Source organism: Mustela erminea, chromosome 3, assembly GCF_009829155.1.
Source record: "Mustela erminea isolate mMusErm1 chromosome 3, mMusErm1.Pri, whole genome shotgun sequence".
Lineage (NCBI taxonomy): Eukaryota > Metazoa > Chordata > Mammalia > Carnivora > Mustelidae > Mustela > Mustela erminea.
The window spans coordinates 73,279,685-73,298,522 of NC_045616.1; the positions used below are offsets into that span (position 1 = coordinate 73,279,685).

Below are 18,838 nucleotides of genomic sequence, written 5' to 3' on the forward strand. Positions count from 1 at the left end.
TTTTGTGTATTATTTTTCAATAACTACTAAGTTATTAGGACAAAAAATATGTATTAAGCTATTTGGACCCAAAGAGAAGGATATTTCCTTTTATTTAGATATTTTTATTTCTTTTGGCCTATGAGCACTGTGAATATATTACAAACACACTAAGGAAACCATGAAACACAACCACTTGGTAACTTCTGATATATACCACGTGTCTTCAATTCATATTTCATTTGGAAACAAATGGTAGAGACGCTCTCCAGACTTACTGCAATTATTATCCAGTAAGCAAGATTTTAAAAAACAAACCACTATCCATTATAAAAGCAAATATCAAGTCATCACTAAAGTTTAACATAGTCAACCAAAGCTATAATAATGTACCTGGTTGAAATAAAGATTCAATCAGCATAGAAAGATATCTCTATCGTCCACTTTTATTTATAATTTATTTATCTCCTTCATTATAAAAATACTTACCAGCACAAAACAGTGAATTTGTGGGGACTTTAATTAAACAAGCAATTAGAACACAGGGATCAGCAAACCTTTTCTCTAAAGGGACAGTTAAGTACATATTTAAGGTTCTGTGGGCCATATGTTCTCAGATGCAACTATTCAACTCCCAACATCAGTCATAAACAGGTAACAAAATGGACAGGGATATGTTCCAGTACAAAATTTGGGGTAACTTTCATGTGTCAGGAAGTCCTATTATTTTTTCAACCAATAAGAAGTAAGAAAAACCATTCTTTATTCACAGATTTGATAAAAATAAGCAGCAGACAGGACCTGGTCCATAGGCCATACATAGTCTGCTGACCCTGGGGAACACAATGAACAGACCCAGAACAAGGATTAAAAAAAAAAAAAAAAAAAAAAAGGTGTGTAGGGTACAAAATGTAAGGAGGTGCTCATTCTCACCACCTCACTTGTCTCACCCAAACCCGGCCCTGATAATAAATACATAGTTCCCAGTACTACAAGAACATCCAGAGAGGCCTAACTAAAACTTAGGAGAGGAAGGCAAAGTTACCCAGAGGAGTTAAGCTTTAAAGCAGAATAAATTAAGATAAGGGATCAAGTTAAGGAAGGTGAGAGACTGGAAGGGAGTGTCTGAGGGACAAGGAGTAAAGAGCCTGTATGCAAGAGCTCTGGAGCAAGAAAAAACTGGAAAATGTTCTGTGTGCTGAATGGCTATCAATGAGCTCCAAAAGGATGCTAGAAGAGGCTAAAGAAGTCACAAACCAGATTACAGTAAGCCTTGTAGGCAAACCTACATTAGAGAGGTCAGACTTACTCCCCAATCTAAAGAAATCTCAAAACCAAGGAGGTCTGCAACAGGGAAGTGATAAAATTCTATGTATGTATTAGAAAACTCAATATGGTTGTTCTGAAGTACATGTTCAGTAACGTCTGAAATTCTAAATGGGACAAATGGAACAAATCTTTTGTACAAAGATAAACTCAAATTACTCAAATTATTACTCAAATTATTCAGCTACAAACATTTTTTTTTCCAAAGATTTTATTTATTTATCTGACAGACAGAGATCACAAGTAGGCAGAGAGGCAGGCAGAGAGAGAGGAAGGGAAGCAGGCTCCCTGCTGAGCAGAGATCCCGATGCGGGGCTCGATCCCAGGACCCCGAGATCATGACCTGAGCTGAAGGCAGCAGCCCAACCCACTGAGCCACCCAGGCGCCCCGCTACAAACATTTTTATTACATCTTTATAATTAAGTTATTTACCCTGGAAGCATATAGACATTATTAAAACAATCTTATTACTGAAAATGTGCATTTGCTGGACCCCCATGAAACCCCACTACAATGAAAGTAAAGAAATATAAAAAACAAAGGAATAATCCCACAGGGTCTATAAAGAGGAGCAACTACACTGGGTAAAGACAGCAACAGTGTTTGAAGGATGGTGGGTAGACAAAAATGTTAAGTGACTGGGCAGAACAGAAAAGCCTGAAACCAAGCTGCCAACCAAGGGAATAACAATCTAAGATAAACAGATCTGGTTCTCAGAACCCTGCAACCCCCAGGCCACAAAGAAGGCAGATGGGAGGCACAGAACTCAAAACAGAAAAACTGAGAATCTATACAAGGAATAATTAGAATCTTGTAGATCCCCTTTCCCACTCCCACATAAAATCAGATGACTTAAATGAAAATCTACATCCTGAATGCTGAGACCCTCATTGGAAAAGCCCCTTCCCCCATCCCGTGTTCCGCAACACTTGTTTATACCAGAAGAGAAGCTATTCGTACAGGAGAAAAAGGGTAAAAAGGGACTACAAATACTTTGATTTTCTAGTAAATCTCCCCACAACAAATTACCATTCTTCAATACCCCAAGGATCTAAGCTCTAAGTTAGGTGATTAGTCTAAAAAGTTTTCATTATTCATTCAATACAAACAAGGAACGTTTAAAGACTGAATAACAAATGCTTAGAGGACAAACTGTTCTAACCCTGACTTGTGCAACGAGTACAGCTCTTCTCCCAAAGATATAAAATCACTCTTAATTTAACTTGGCTTACTCTACTATCTCATACTGTTTTCAAGGTTTGAGAAGAGAAATCTTTCTCTAAGATCGTTGCTTCCTTCAAAGCTCTAGATTTACTGGAACTCATTTCCCTATTTAATTCTTGCATATATTTTTGACGTTCTTCATAACTGTGCTCACAGTCATTAGTAGCCATTTGAACTAGAATAGTATTTTATTCACTTCATCTCTACATTCAATCATGATGGCTTGACATGTCAAGTTCTTTGAGGAATAAAAGAACGTCCTCTTTATAAAGAATAATGAAGACAGAAAGGAAGTGTTCCATGAAAAGCCTGTGCTCTAAAGTAGATCAAAAGTAAGTCTGAACCAATGATAACAGCTCTTTTCCTCAATCTTTCACACTGCCAATGGGTTTCAACACTACCAGCAGTAGCCACAGTTCATTATTTCTCTTTAATATGAAATTAACCCCAGTGGAGGCTGCCTATGCATGGTGCTGATGATTGTATATTATGAATACATTTAAAAGGGCTGAACCATATATTTAAAAATCGTTGAAAGTAAATTATATGTTATATATATATATTTTTTATCACACACACACACAAAAACACTAAAAAAAAGTAACATAGTAGATACCCTTTCTCTTCCCACAGCACACTGCTGAACATTATCTCTGACATAGCACTCATACTGTTATTGTGAAATTGCCCATTCAAATACTTTCTCCCTGAAGGTTACTCTGAGCTTGTCAAAACAAGTGTCTCCAGTACATAGTGTAAAGTGCCTGTTCCAAGACAGATAGGAGGCAGTACACTGTGGTCACTGAGATATCAGGCTCCAAATTTAGGTTGCTGGAGTATATAAAGCAATTCCATCATTTACTAGCTATGTGAAATTGAGCAAGCCAGTAAAACTCTATAAGCCTCAGATTTCTCAAATGTGAAATGGAAATAAAAATACTATTATCTCAATGGGTTGTTGTGAGAAATTAATATAATACATGGCATTTATATTGTTGTTAAATATAGTTATTATTAAAATCACTCAGCAAATTTTGAACTCACATCACAGTTAAATTTAATAAAGGTAATGAAAAATCTTACCTATCTATTCATCTAAACAAAGGCTAGGATTTCTTATTAGATTATATCTAAATCTAATTCTAGAAAAACTCTGTACATTCTAAAATTTGCACTTCCTTGTTCTAGATTTCCTTGAAGTAGTTTTGTTTCTCAAACCAAAAGATTTTATAAATTGCCTCCATTCTAAAGACATCATTCAAGTACTTCCAACTTTCTATACCTTACAAATTTTTAAAGATTAAAGACTTAATACCTAAAAACCAAATTTAAGATAATGTATATAGTCTCAAGTAACCAACTCACTCAAGAACCTGTCTTGTACTTACCCTGGTGGCTGGTTTCAGTTACAGTTTTTTTAAAATAAGCCTTTACTGAAAAAGTCACTTCCCATAATAATTATGATGGAAACACATCACATGACACTACGAACAAGTTCAGTAAAGGAATGGAACAAAGACAGTAAATAATTTTACGTAAAGTATTTCTTTCCTTTTAAGTGTGAGTAAAAAAAAATTGCAACCATAAATGAATCAAAATTCCATTCTACAGTTAAGCAGAACAAAAGTATTATGAAAGAGAACTAATGTAAATTTCAATTGCCATTCAGAGATTCTTTTTTCTTTCTTCTTCAAAATTACAGGTACAATGTAAGTTATTAAAGTCTTAAAATACAAAATTTTAAATAAAAGAGTTTTATAGAATTATTATTTCCCCAATTATTTCCAATTCTCATTGAAAAGACTGTCTTCAATTTAAGTAAACTGATTCTTACCTCCTGGTTAAATTTATGTGCCATCTCATTAAGAAGTGAAGAAAAAAAACTAGTGTTTTGTAGCAGGACTCGACCCATGACTCCAAGATATGTTGACATCACAACAGGGTACCTCTGTATAATTAAAATAGAGCACACATAAAATTATACCAAGGTATAAGTATAAATATGACTATGAACAATCACAGACATGGTAACGTCAACAGGGATATAAAATAATATTCTCCTTCAAAATCACTTTAGGATATACTGCCAGTATTATCTGAGTTATAAATAACTTTCTAAATATATGCCATACAAGGTAATATATATGTGCTACATACATATGTGTGTGTGTGTGTATATATATATATATAAAATGTGGATTTTAAAGAAAAACACAAAAAGAATACTTACCAATTACTTATTTACTTATAGTAATGTAAATACTCATACAATACATGGTTATTTGAATCCACTTAAGACACTAATTTAGAAAATAATCGGTAGTATAATTACTACCGTAAATAATTGTAGTATATATACATATACTACAGTGCTAATTGTAGTATATGTATATATACTACAATTATATACGGTAGTAATTATACTACCGATTATTTTCTAAATTAGTGTCTTAATATAGTATATGTATATATACTACAATTAGCACTGTTCTTTCCCATTACTCTGCTTCAAATCTTTGTGGATGAATACACATGCATATAAGTGAGAGAGTTATCAAAAAAAAAAAAAAAAAAAAGCAGCAGCAGCAGCAGCAGCAGCTATAGTTTGTTGGAGAAAGAAAAGGCCAAACTGTATAACTACCCTGAAAACTACTTAATTTACTTCAAAATAATCCAATAGTAAGAAAAGTTTTTGATATCTAACAACAAAAAAGAAATAATTTCCCAATGAAGAAGGAAAATTAAAAGTAGAACCCTAGAGTCCATTACTATTCTAAAAAGCTTAAGGAAAAATCTTACCTCTCCTTCTATAATACCTCTGAAAACACAGGGTAGAATTGGTTGAAACATTTGTGGACCTAATACTGGGTTCACTTTAAGGGCATTTTCCACAACCTAAAAACCAGAAAGACTCATTGGTAACACTTCGTAATCCAAGTCACTGCTTCATTATAATACAGGTAAAGAAAACAATGATTAAATATCACACACTAAATCTTAGAATACATACAAACATATGAGGTATCCAATATTCTAGCACTGGATATACTTTTACAAGAAAATCCATTAAAAATGGATTTGACATAAAAAAAATGGATTTGACATAAAATTCGATATGAGGTGTATAATAGACACAGCTATGTATCTCACAAAGAATTATAATTAATCACATTCTAATAACAGATATCATGTTCATTATTACATTTTCATTTTAAACAAATAACCCTTACAAAATGGTACACTAATACAATCAGCAGAAAGCATTTCAAAAAGTGTTGGCTTTCATAAGTGAGGCAAATATACGCAATGGGGATAAGTCTCTTCAACAAATGGTGTTTGGAAAACTCAATAGCTATATCCAAAAGAATGAAATTGAAGCCCTTCCTTAAACCATTGCAAACAAACAAACAAACAAACAAACAAAAAAAGCCCAACCCTCAAAAGAGATTGAAGACCTAAATGTGATTCCTGAAACCATAAAATTCCTGGAAGAAAACACAGACAGTAATCTCTTAGACATCAGCTGCAGAAACATTTTTTGAGATATGTCTCCTTTGGCAAGGGAAACAAAAGTAAAATTCAACTATTGGAACTGCATGATCCCATCAACAATAACAAAAAGACAATCCAACTAATGGAAGAACATATTTGCAAATAATGGATCTGATAAGGGATAATATCTAAAACACATAAAGAATTTATACAACTCAACACAAAAAGACAAATCAAAACAAAACAACAAATAATCCTAGTAAAAGTGAGCAGAGCACATGAATAGATTATTTTTCCAGAGAAGACATACATATATCCAACACACAATAAAAAGATGATCAATATCACACATCAACAGGGAAATACAAATTAAAGTCACAATGAGCTATTATCTCATACCCATCAGAATGGTTAAAATCAACAACATAAGAAACAAGTGTTGGCAAGGATGTGGAGAAAAAGGAATCCTCATGCATTGTTGGCAGGAAAGCAAGCTGGCGCAACCTCTGTGGAAACCTGTATGGAGGTTCCTCAAAAAAAAAATTGAGGGCGCCTGGGCGGCTCAGTCAGTTAGGCCTCTGCCTTCAGCTCAGGTCATGGTCTCAAGAGTCCTGGGATTGAACCCCGCATCAGGCTCTCTGCTCAGCAGGGAGCCTGCTTCCCCCTCTCCCTCTGCCTGACTCTCTGCCTACTCGAGATCTCTGTCTGTCAAATAAATAAATAAAATCTTTGAAAAAAAAAAAAAACAACTTAAAATTAGAAGTACCATATGATCCAGTAATTTCACTACTGGCTGTTTACCCAAAGAAAATGAAAACATTAATTCAAAAAGATATGTGCACCCTTATATTTACTGCAGCATTATTTACAATAGCCAAGAAAAGGAAGCAACCCAAGTGTCTACCTATAGATGAAAAGATAAAGAATATGTGTCACACACACACACACATACATACACAAATAGAATATTACTCAACCATAAAAAAGAATGAAATCTTGCCATGTGCAACAACATAGATGGATCTAAAGGGTATAATGCTAAATAAGTTACAGAAAAACAAATACTATATGATTTCACTCATGTGTGGACTTTAAAAAAACAAAACACACACACAAAAAAGACAAACCAAAACACAGACTCTTAAAAATAAGAACTGGTGATTACCAGAGAGGAGGTAGGTGAGAGGATGCGTGATATACAGGTGAAGGGGATTACGAGTACACCTACTGTGTTGAGAACTGAGTATGCACAGAACTACTGAATCATTACATTGTACACGTGAAACTAATAGTATACTGTGTGTTAATTATTATTAAAAAAAGGGGGGGGCTGGCTTTTAATAGATAAAAGTCAAGTTAGTAAAAACTATACTCACTGTCCAAAAGTCAATCTACCTATAAGTTTATCAATAAGATGAAAACAGCTTGCTGCATACATATTCCTTATATATTAAGTGAGAAATAATCTCATTTCATTTATAATACAATTATATAGGATATCAATCATAAGCACTGATTGTCACAGGTGAAATGCTTCAGGATGACTGAGAGTGCTTCTTTTTATAACAATGCCAGGGTAAAATTCAAGCAGAACGAGGTTTTTTGTTTACTTCTGTTTCATTTTCTAGGAAGATAGGAAGGCAGTAGTCAGGAAGCAGCAATGAGGACCAAGGGGTATTTCATGCTTCAAGCCCCACTGTTAAGAGGGAAGGAATGAAAGCACACCATATGAGACGGTTAAGATCAAGTATTAATCTCAAGGCAGAGCCAAGTTGCCCTTAAAACTTGTAGCAATGTTTCTCAAGGGTCATTATTGACATTCTGAGTGGGACAAGGATTTATTGTTCAGGACTACTCCATGCATTGAGGGGCTTTTAGCGTTTTGGTCTCTGTTCATTATGTGCCAAGAGTATGCTCCAAGCATGATCGCCATCAAATACAACCTCCATGCATTCTGAAACATTCTGAGGGTAGGCAAATAGTACCCATGGATGACAGCATTCTCTAATTTTGAGCAGAGTTAAAGGGAATGTCTAAAGAAAAGTTAAAAATACAAAAACTTTTATAGTGGGCCAAGTATTATGCTATCCACTAAAAGATAAGAGGGTAAAAGTTACCACAGTTTGACTGGTTTTAACAACAGGAAATGAAATTCAGAAAATAATTAAATCTGACCTCAATTAAGTTTATTAAAAAAAACAGATTTGGGGGGTGCCTGGGTGGCTCAGTGGGTTAAGCTGCTGCCTTCAGCTCAGGTCATGATCTCAGGGTCCTGGGATCGAGTCCCACATCGGGCTCTCTGCTCAGCAGGGAGCCTGCTTCCTCCTCTCTCTCTGCCTGCCTCTCTGCCTACTTGTGATCTCTGTCTGTCAAATAAATAAAATCTTTAAAAAAAAAAAAAAACAGATTTGGGGGGCACCTGGGTGGCTCAGTGGGTTAAAGCCTCTGCTTTCAGCTCAGGTCATGATCTCAGGGTCCTGGGATCGAGCCCCGCATCGGGCTCTCTGCTCGCTGGGGAGCCTGCTTCCCTTCCTCTCTCTCTGCCTGCCTCTCTGCCTACTTGTAATCTCTCTCTGTCAAATGAATAAATAAAATCTTTAAAAAAAAAAAAAAAACATTTGGAATAAAGATGGGGAAGATGAAGATAGGCTAGTAAATTGACTCTCAGAAGTTCATGTCATCACAAAGTCTCTATGGAAAGTAAAAGCCATCTGCTGAGGGTTAGACACATACTTCATTCCCTTCTGATACCCTACTATAATTACAGTATAAGGATTTTAAAGAGAAGGGGAAAAATTTTAAAAGGACCAAGGAATGAGAGATGAATAGTAGAAGGTACAAAGAAGAAATTCAAAATGTAAGCTGATCAGGTCACAGAGAGCAAACACCTAAGGATGAAGTGGACAGGCTGGAGAAGCAACTTGATTTATGGCATCTCTGTCATCTCCCTACCTTTCATCAAAACCCACAGAAACTAGGACCTCCTCTGGAAAAGAGGGAAATGAAACAGCTAAAAATTAGACTGATCAAAAGTCTATTTAAGAAACAGTTTGCCAGATATTCCCAAATCTGCATATCTGGGCAAGTGACCATCTGTCTTGGTAGGAGAATATAGTGTATTATCTTTTTTTTTTTAAGATTTTATTTATTTATTTGACAGAGAGAGATCACAGGTAGGTAGAGAGGCTGGCAGAGAGAGAGAGAGAGAGAGAGAGAGAGAGAGAAGCAGGCTCCCCGCCGAGCAGAGAGCCCGATGTGGGACTCGATCCCAGGATCCTGAGATCATGACCTGAGCCGAAGGCAGCGGCTTAACCCACTGAGCCACCCAGGCGCCCCTAGTGTATTATCTTTTAAGGGTCTAAAAAAGTTTCAGATTAAAGGGTCCCAGTAGTGCCCAGTACAATCAACTAGAATAAACCTACATCAAGGCACATCACTGTAAAATTTCAAGACACTAGAACAAGAGGAAGCTACAAGCCTGGGGAGGAGGAAGAAGGCAGGAGAGTCAGCATGGCTCTGGAAAAGACTTGAATAAGTAATTTAAAGTAATAAAATACCCAATGGGTCAATGTGTCTGAACATATTGAGCAAAGATTACTGGCAAAGAATATAATGCATATAAGAAAATAATACTAAAAAAACTATTAACACCTAAGATTACATAAGTTTGTGCAGAAAAAGAGAAGCAATCACATATTTAGATCACTATGATTTTCAGAATATAAAATCACTTACAGGTATCATTCAATACAAACCAGCTTCAGTATGCATTTTCTTTATATATAAAGATATAGTTATTATTGCAATCAAGGATCCACAAATATATCAGGGCTAAAATGGAATCTCTGTGTTCGAAAAGGTTAGGAACCATAGCTAGGGAAGATGAGGTTCTTTCTGAAAAATTATATAGGAAAATGCTATTATTAGACTTGGAGGCAGGGGCAGTGAAACAGAATCAAGACAAAATTCAGGCAGCAGAAGTGGTAAGATTTAGAAAACCAACTGAACACGTAACCAAAGGTGAAGAAGTTGTAATGACTCCTAGTTTATATGTTTGGCCAATGGGTACAACTGTGGTCCCATGAGTAATACTGAGGTTTTGTTGTGGAGGTGACATGTGAGATATGATTATTTACACACATGACACTTTACAGTCCAGTTTCTAAGGAGGATATAGCAGTTTTGACTTAAAAGCCACAGTTGAAATTATGACTACTTCCACTGAAGAAGGCTACTCTGTAACCTAGGATCAAAATCCTTCCAGACATTTTGATCAGCAACCAGTGCTTTCTTTTCTAAACACAATTTTTTAAAATGTCTAATGATTTCAGTGTTAATAAACAATTTTATATATTTCAAGTGAAATGTATGTACACCCAACATGGATAAGCAGCTCCCAGAAGCAAATAACTCTAAAGACAACTGATACAACTGAAGATACTTAAAGTAAGGTAATTTAAATCATAACTTACTCTTCTGGGGAGGGGAATCATTATGTTCTCAGGGATTATAGCTTGTTTGATGTGTTTTAATCTATTTAGTATTATTCTGATGCTCAGACTATCCCATCATTAACCAAATGGGAGGTCCTTCAAATTGATTCCTGCATCCTTTTGACGGAATCCCACCTTCTCTTTCTTCTGGCACAGTTATATCTCTCCAGTTATATCTTGAGTATCTCTTAACTGAACTCTGGGCTTAAGCAGCAGGAAACAATATTTACAGACTACAATCTATGTTCTGGGATATTTATTGCCACTGGATTGACACTGCTTCTAGGTCTTTTAGACAGCATTAGAATATCTATTTTCTTTTCCTGTAAATTACATAACACAAATTCACCAAATTCAACTTACATTACAGCATTTTACATAAATTCGTTGATTTTATATTTCCATCCTTCTCTTAAACTGAAAACTCTCAGATTATAATAACATTAACTTGCTTCTAACATATATAACCTTCCACATAAATACTTATGGGTTCAAAATAACTATAGAAATAGTTACTAATAACAATAACACTGCTAGGGGCGCCTGGGTGGCTCAGCGGGTTAAGCCGCTGCCTTCGGCTCAGGTCATGATCTCAGGGTCCTGGGATCGAGTCCCGCATCGGGCTCTCTGCTCAGCAGGGAGCCTGCTTCCTTCTCTCTCTCTCTCTCTGCCTGCCTCTCAGTGTACTTGTAATTTCTCTCTGTCAAATAAATAAATAAAATCTTAAAAAAAAAAAAAACAATAACACTGCTAAATGTAATTTATAATCTCCTTGTGTTTCTTTTTGCTCTGTACCCCACCAGGGATCCACATGTAAAATAGTATACACTAAAATTACTTGAAATATTCTTCTCCAATGGCTATGGTACCAACACAATAGATTCAAATGCTTTGGCTTATTTTTAATCCTTAGGAACTGTTTTACTTTACTATTTTAAATCATGTAAAATATCTACTTGGCTCCAAAAACCAAAGTAAAAAACAGATGCACATCCTGAAAGACCAACCTTCTACCCTCTCTCTGTCTTCAGCCTACATAGCCACAATTATTAATTTGGCTTATTTTTCTACTGCTCTGTAAGTTGCACTCTTTAAACCTAAGAAAACTCTGGATACTGGTCTTTGCTTATAGTCTCGGAATCACTCTAACACTATATACAGAGGCTGACTTCATTTCTTTCTAAGCTGCACAGTACTCCTCTGTGTGGCTTGATAAGCTGGAGTACCTCCAATCATCTAATCATCTATTATGAATTATTTTTTACCAGTACTTTGCTATTACAAATTAAACTACATTTTGGTTTCAATCCATCCCTTTTCTAAATATATTTGGAACAGACTGTTTTTCAAAATCCCTGTGAAAAAATGCAGGCTTTTAGCTGGTGTCTTGCAATCAAACCATTTTCTGGTTTTAGGCTTACATTGCAAACAAGGTGATTAACAACATGGATCCAGGAGTCAGAATGCCTACATTATATCACAGCTCTAATACTTACTAGGTTTGTGACCTTGGACAAGGTATTTACCTCTTTGGGATTTAATTTCTCATCTGTAAAATTAGGGAAAGAATAGTACTATCACTGTTAAGTTTATATGAGGATTGAATGAATTCTATGTTATGTGCTTAGAAATGTGTAGCATATAGTAAATGCTAGTATTAGCTACTACTATTATTATTACAGAATAAATTGTACCTTAAAAATATTTGTGCCATCTTAAATAAGCCTTACCACAGTGAATGAAAGCAACCTGGCTCATTATTACTTGATAAGACCATGACAAGAGAATTTCTAAACTCCAACTGGTATGTATACATACAGACAAATTTCAAATTAAAGAGATGTTTAACAATTCAAATTTCAGTATTTTTAGAATATAATCGTATTCACCTAGATAATTTGTTCTGACTCACAAAATATAATACAGCCTATTTTTGCTCCTATTTGTTCCAAAAGCAGGCATACTTGTTTCTCTATCCAATTTTTATAACATCGTAATTTTCTGCTTCAAAGAACAAAGCAGTTACTTCCAGATAGTGTCAGAAACAGGTATAACAGTGACATTTAGCCAAAAATATATTAAAAATGTTGTATGGCATACTATATTAAGAAGCAGCATCTGAAAGGTGTTAAATCTGAAAATAATGAGTTAATATTAAAAACTATTATATCTTACTGAAACTCTGAGAATAGGAAAAAGACAAAAATTTCAAGAGTTCTCTTAGCTTTCAAGCAGGCATGAAAGGACCACTGTCCTAAAACATTCTTTCATATAAAAAACAAATAATTTATTCATGATAATTAGCATACTCCTAGTATTTATCAACAATTAATCCAGTTTGAGATTTCAATTAAAATGTACTGGTTTAGCCACAGCAATGTTTACACAAAAATAGTGTTAAATGTTATTAGGTAGTCAATTTTTATTTCAAGTAAATATCCTATCAAAGAACTCCTGGTGGCATATCTAAAACTGGCTTAATCTGTAATTTATGTTAAATGATACAAATATTTTAATATATACTTACATGATAAATGATTTGTGCTGAAATTTTTAATAAAATATTATCAGGCACAATTAAGAAAGACCTACAATTAAGATATCACCTTCTTTCACATCAAAGGAAAAAAGGAAAAGCAAAAAGGTTTTTTTCTAGTGAAGGTGTAAGGGTAGTGTTATACATTATATAAACTTGGAAATTTTCATAATAAAATTCTTTTAAGACTTGCTACTCTTCGGGAAAGCAAGAAAGATTTAAATATAATTAATTTTAAAGGGCCAGCTGAGATATATAATTCTTGATAAAAAATAAAGCCCTATCATTATGTAAATAGCCGGCTTAATTTTGAAATTTTAACTGATGTATTTATTTTAAATAAACACTTATTTAGGAGAAATGGTCAAAAGAAGAGGAAGAGTAACTTGTTTTGTTTTTCTTAGAGCCAAAAATCTTAACAACCCAATGAATTATTTAGCCTACAAGTACAGTAGCCTATTCTGCCCTGAAGAGAGATTATATAATTAGGCCACTGTTTAATTATACAGTTAGGGAAAATAGCCAACACTTAATATTACCTGATTACACAGTAGGCTTTGTTTTAAGTGCTTTATACACGTAAGTTCCTGGGATCCTCATCTCAAGTCTAGGATACTAGTCGAGTTTTCATCCCCATTCCACAGATGGAGGGTGAGGAGCAGAGATGAACCTGCTCAGAAACAGCAGCGCCAACGCTCAAACCCTGGCTGTTTCACTTCAGTCTACAGTCTTACCAACTAAGCTCTACTGCTCTCCTGCCTCTTATTGTGTGATTTTGCAAGAATATAATTAAAAATAAAGAGTAAAAAGAAAGTAAACATTCTCCTGAGGACATATCCTTAAAAACTTGCTTCATTTTTCAAATGAATTTCACAATGCCCATTTCATATGGCTCAGAACAATTTGTCTTTCAGTAGTTACTAAAAATACTACAAAAGCAGGTGGGGAAAAAAAACCACTTTCAATTCAAACTTTATCTGGTAGGTGTTTAAACATAAGCAATATCTTTTCTTAATCATTTAGAATACATACATTAAATTTAACAGAGGACTTCAGATAATGCATACTTACAAATTATTAAAAATTTCATGTGGCACAATTCCGTATATAACAAATGAGAGAGTTTAAGCCCAGAATATACTCAAGAACTGTGTAAGTAGCAGAACTGGATGTGCAAACCGAAGTGCAGGTCAAGCAGAAAATAACACTGGAAATGGGCAGTTCGTTTGTTTCAGTTGGCATTTCTACTGGATATAGGCATATGCACTGTGCGATCCTTAACATAAGAATTATGGATTCCCCTCATTTCCAAATCGCTTAACATTGTATGGATTTAGAGGAAGGAGAATACATAATGTATTGAAGTTGGGATCATGGAAAAGCTTGAGGAGAAAGACACATACATGCACACACACAAATCTATAAAGACAACATCAAAATGACACAATTTCCTCTCAAATTTCTATCATTCCTGTACAGCCAGTCATTTTTTCCTCAGTTTTTCCTCAGAATTAAGGCATAGTGTTGACTCTTTATTATCTCTTCTACTTCCAGAAAATAAATTACCACCAAGGCAAAAGATGAAGCTAAGATTAGTTAAGACAGATGAGGTCCTCAGTAAAATTATATATTGCCACTACATTGGCTTGGTTAAGGGCATAAATGCATTAAAAATTCACAAGGACATTTCTGTAAACATGTCCAATGTTACTCGTAACCTCTGCAGCTTAGAGAATACTGTGAAAATAGTGGCTCTGAGGAGTAATAGACACGTGACAGTAGACCAGGCCTCAAGTACTCAGGGTCTCTAAAAGCCACAGATTTCTATAATTACTCCTTCAGAGACCACAGGCTTCTCTTGTAACGGGGGCTTTCATTCTCACGCTCTAACCCCTATACTAGAAAAGAAACTAAAGCATCTATGAAACTAAAATAGAGTTTTATCATATTTTACTGTATTTTAGTTTTACAACATTATCATGGTTTAACGTTTCTACTGTGATTTCAAATACAGAAGAGCAAAAATCAGTATGGTGAAGTAAGTAATGGGTTTGATAAATGGACTTTCCGGGAAAAATCAGAATTAACCAAAGATTAAAAAAAAAAAAATTTATTTATTTGACAGAGAGACAGAGAGAGCACAAGCAGGCAGAAGAGCAGTCAGAGGGAGAGAGAGAAGCACGCTCCCCACTGAGTAGAAGCCTGATGCAGGGCTCAATCCCAGGACCCTGGGATCATGACATGAGCCAAAGGCAGTCACCTGATCGACTGAGCCACCCAGGCGCCCCCAAAGATCCTTTTATTTCAACTCCTGTTAAAAGCCTTTCTGTATTGTAAGAATTCTCTTAAGCCCTAAAGACATCATTCTAATTTATAAGTAAATCAAGAGGGATGCCTGGGTGGCTCAGTTGGTTAAGCCACTGCCTTTGGCTCAGGTCATGATCCCCGAGTCCCGGGAAGAAGTCCCGCATTAGGCTCCCAGCTCTGCAGGGAGTCCATTTCTCCCTCTGACCTTCTCCCTTTTCATGCTCTCTCTCATTCTCCCTCTCTCTCTCAAATAAATAAATAAAATCTTTAAAAAGAGAGTGAATCAAGAATCTAAAGTATCAATTTCAACAGCAGTAATGCAGAATTCACTAAAGAATGAATATTGAGGTAAGTAATATTCATGCCCCCTACGCTATGGAAAGTACAAATATTCTCATCATCTTGCAACATACCTCTACCTCAAGAGTGACAGGCATCAGGCCGCTCTAACCTTGTCTCCTTTGTAACTGAAAATACCTAGGTCACATACCAGTTTCCTATACTGATCTTCTTACCTAACATGATTACCTACAGCTTCAATCACTGCCATTTTGGCCAACCCTCTCAGAAAACAAACTCCTGCCCAAACCCCCTTCCAACTAATCTTTCCACAAATGCTCTTGATTCAAAATCCCAATTCTTGTATTATCTAGAACCATCCTCCCTTCTACTGGGTCACTTTCATATACAAAACTGACTCCAGTCAAGTCCTCCATACTTCATCCCCACGCACAAAAGCAATCTTTTCACTTTTCAACAATAAATGCTTGTTATGGGTTGAACTGTGGCTTCTGAAAAGATATGTTGGAGTCCTAATCCCAGGTACTCAAGAATGTGGCTGGAAACAGGGTCTTTGCAGATGTAACTGGGTTAAGATGGTATTATTAGAGTAGGCCCCTAATCTGTTATGGCTGGTACTCTTATTAGAAAAGAGAGATACAAGGAGAACATCATGCACAAGGGAAAGCAGAGATTGAAGCAGTAAATGTACAAGCCAAGGAAGCCATAGCTTGATGGCAATCATCACAAGGTAAGACAAAAGCATGGAACAAACTCTCTCCGAGAGTCTTCAGAGAGAAGCACGGCCCTGACAACACCTTGATTTCAGACTTCCAGTGTCTAGTGCACTGTGAGGAAGATAATTACCATCAATACTATACATTAATTTCCATCATGTTAAGCCACCAGGGTTGTAGTACTTTGTTACAGTAGCCCTAGCAAACATACAAAATCCTTAATTATAGGTGCCTTCCTGCCTGATCATTTATAACTGAAAATGTAATATCAATACCAGCCGTTGGCAGACTATGCCCACGCCATAATTCTGTGAATAAAGCATTACTGGAATACAGCCACACTCATCCACTTCCTTAACATCTGTAACTGCTTTCAATCCTACAACAGCAGATACAAATACGTGAGACAAAGACTGCATGGCCCACAAAGCCTAAAATATTTACTACCCAGTCCTTTACAGAAAAAGTTTGCTGACCCATAACCTATATGACGAATAAATGAATAAAGACCAAAGATATCAAATGCAACCTACCAACTTGAAAGTCAAATTAATGAGCATTGTAACATGGGTATCTGGAGTTCTATATGTGCATGTGAACAATTAATGTCTGAGGAACAACATATTAAATACTATAATGCTTGAATAAGTTCAAACTGACGATTACTCTTATTAGCTGTATAGCAGCTATCACAGTGGTTAATAACAAAAGAAGATTTTACCATCTGAACAAACTTTTACATATTTAGTCCCCCAATATACTGTGGATTACTATGACAAATTACAGTGATTAGTTACATACAGCTGATCCTTGAACAAGGGTTTGAAATGCACAGGTCCACACATATGCAGATTTTTTTCAATATAGTACAGTACTATAAATGCATTTGCTCATGAGTTTTTTTTTTTTTTTTTCATTTTTATCTCATGATTTTAACATTTTCTTTTCTCTAGCTTACTTTAAGAATACAGTATATAATACATATAATTTAAAAGATATGTGTTAATTGACTATTTATGTTATCCTTAAGACTTCAGTCAACATTAGGGTATTAATAATTAAGTTTATGGGGAGTCAGAAGTTAAGCCTGGATTTTTAATGTGCAGAGGGTCTTTGACCTTAGCCTTTGTGTTGTTCAGGGGTCAAGTGTCCATTTCCAACAATGAACCTCTTTGGGCAAAGACATTATAATTTCACTGGGAGGAAATCATATAGCTTTTAGGATCTAAAGATACGCCGTAGTTTTCATACAATAAATGCAACTTTGTTATGATAATTAACATTTCACATAACCATCTCACATATTTGACCATATCTGACATAGAACACAGCTAAGAAATCAAAAAAAGGGGAAAGGGAGTGCCAGAAAGGGTCAAACTTTTAACAGCTACATCTTCATGCAAAGTACAAACATAAAGCATGTATGTATATATGTATACACATACATACATGTAAAGATATATTTCACTATATATTTATAAATAAACTTGTTTATAAATATATATTTGATACTATTTACATCTTTATTAATACATGACTCAGAACCTGCTCTTAATTCTACACAATTATATACAATATATAAAGACAATATATAAAGATATAATGCATAAACATTAACTCAGGGCTTACTTTATAAGGTTTTTTTAAATTTAGGTATAACTGACATAAAACATTGTATTATTTTCAGGTATATAACATAATGACTTGACACTATGTTGTAAATCATACTCAGTCTACACAAGTTTTATAGTATAACTACGATGCCAATGCAAATTAAAAGTCCCACATTATAATAAAATTTCTTCCCAAAAGGAGGCTAACCAACTGGAGCTGTGGGAAGTATCACATGTCACCAGTCTTTGGACAATTCGTAAACATTTTTAAAGCCTTGCTTAGAAGTAAGGTCTCGGGATGAGGTGGGGGGTAGAGCAGGGAGACTGCACCTTGATTAGTTTACCAACAGCAGCAATCTTGACAGAAATGTGGAATCCACATTTTAAAAACATCCTCAGGAGATCTGTATGCACATTCAAATCTGAGACCCCTGGTCCAGAGGTATTATAGCAATTGATTACCACTAAAAGAAAATATTGTCTAAAAGTACTCCTCTCCTTCTCGCCAATCATCAAAACCCAAATGAAGGTCCAATTTCACAAAATACAGATGGAAAACTTACAACAATATTCATTTAAAATATGACAATACCTTGAGCACTTGAACTTGACCTTCTGTAGTAATTTCCTTTAGCAGCTCACAAAAGGACTGACAGAGACCCACTGCATATGTCTGAAATTTAATCAAAAGTCAAAATATACATATATTTGCAGTATCAAAATAGGCAAAAATTAAATTTGGAACTCATTATAATCTATTTGAAAATTATATACTTAAGGTCTAAGCATATAAAGTTTCGGTTAGAACTCTTAGGAAAAGATTAGAAAAGAAAAATACAGTTTACTACAAT

The 18,838-nt window shown here is 35.1% G+C and overlaps 1 protein-coding gene across 4 annotated transcripts in view; it reads right to left on the minus strand.

Moving 5' to 3' along the window:
* The window catches only part of IPO11 (importin 11), a 215,873-nt gene that overhangs the window by 79,857 nt on the left and 117,178 nt on the right, over nt 1–18,838 (minus strand). For all 4 annotated transcript variants that reach the window (XM_032336151.1, XM_032336150.1, XM_032336152.1 and 1 more), the window contains 3 exons: nt 18,580–18,660; nt 5,330–5,425; nt 4,365–4,478 (listed from right to left, as the gene is read on the minus strand). In XM_032336151.1, coding sequence (XP_032192042.1) covers nt 4,365–4,478; nt 5,330–5,425; nt 18,580–18,660 — 291 coding nt within the window. The remainder of the gene's footprint in view (nt 1–4,364; nt 4,479–5,329; nt 5,426–18,579; nt 18,661–18,838) is intronic.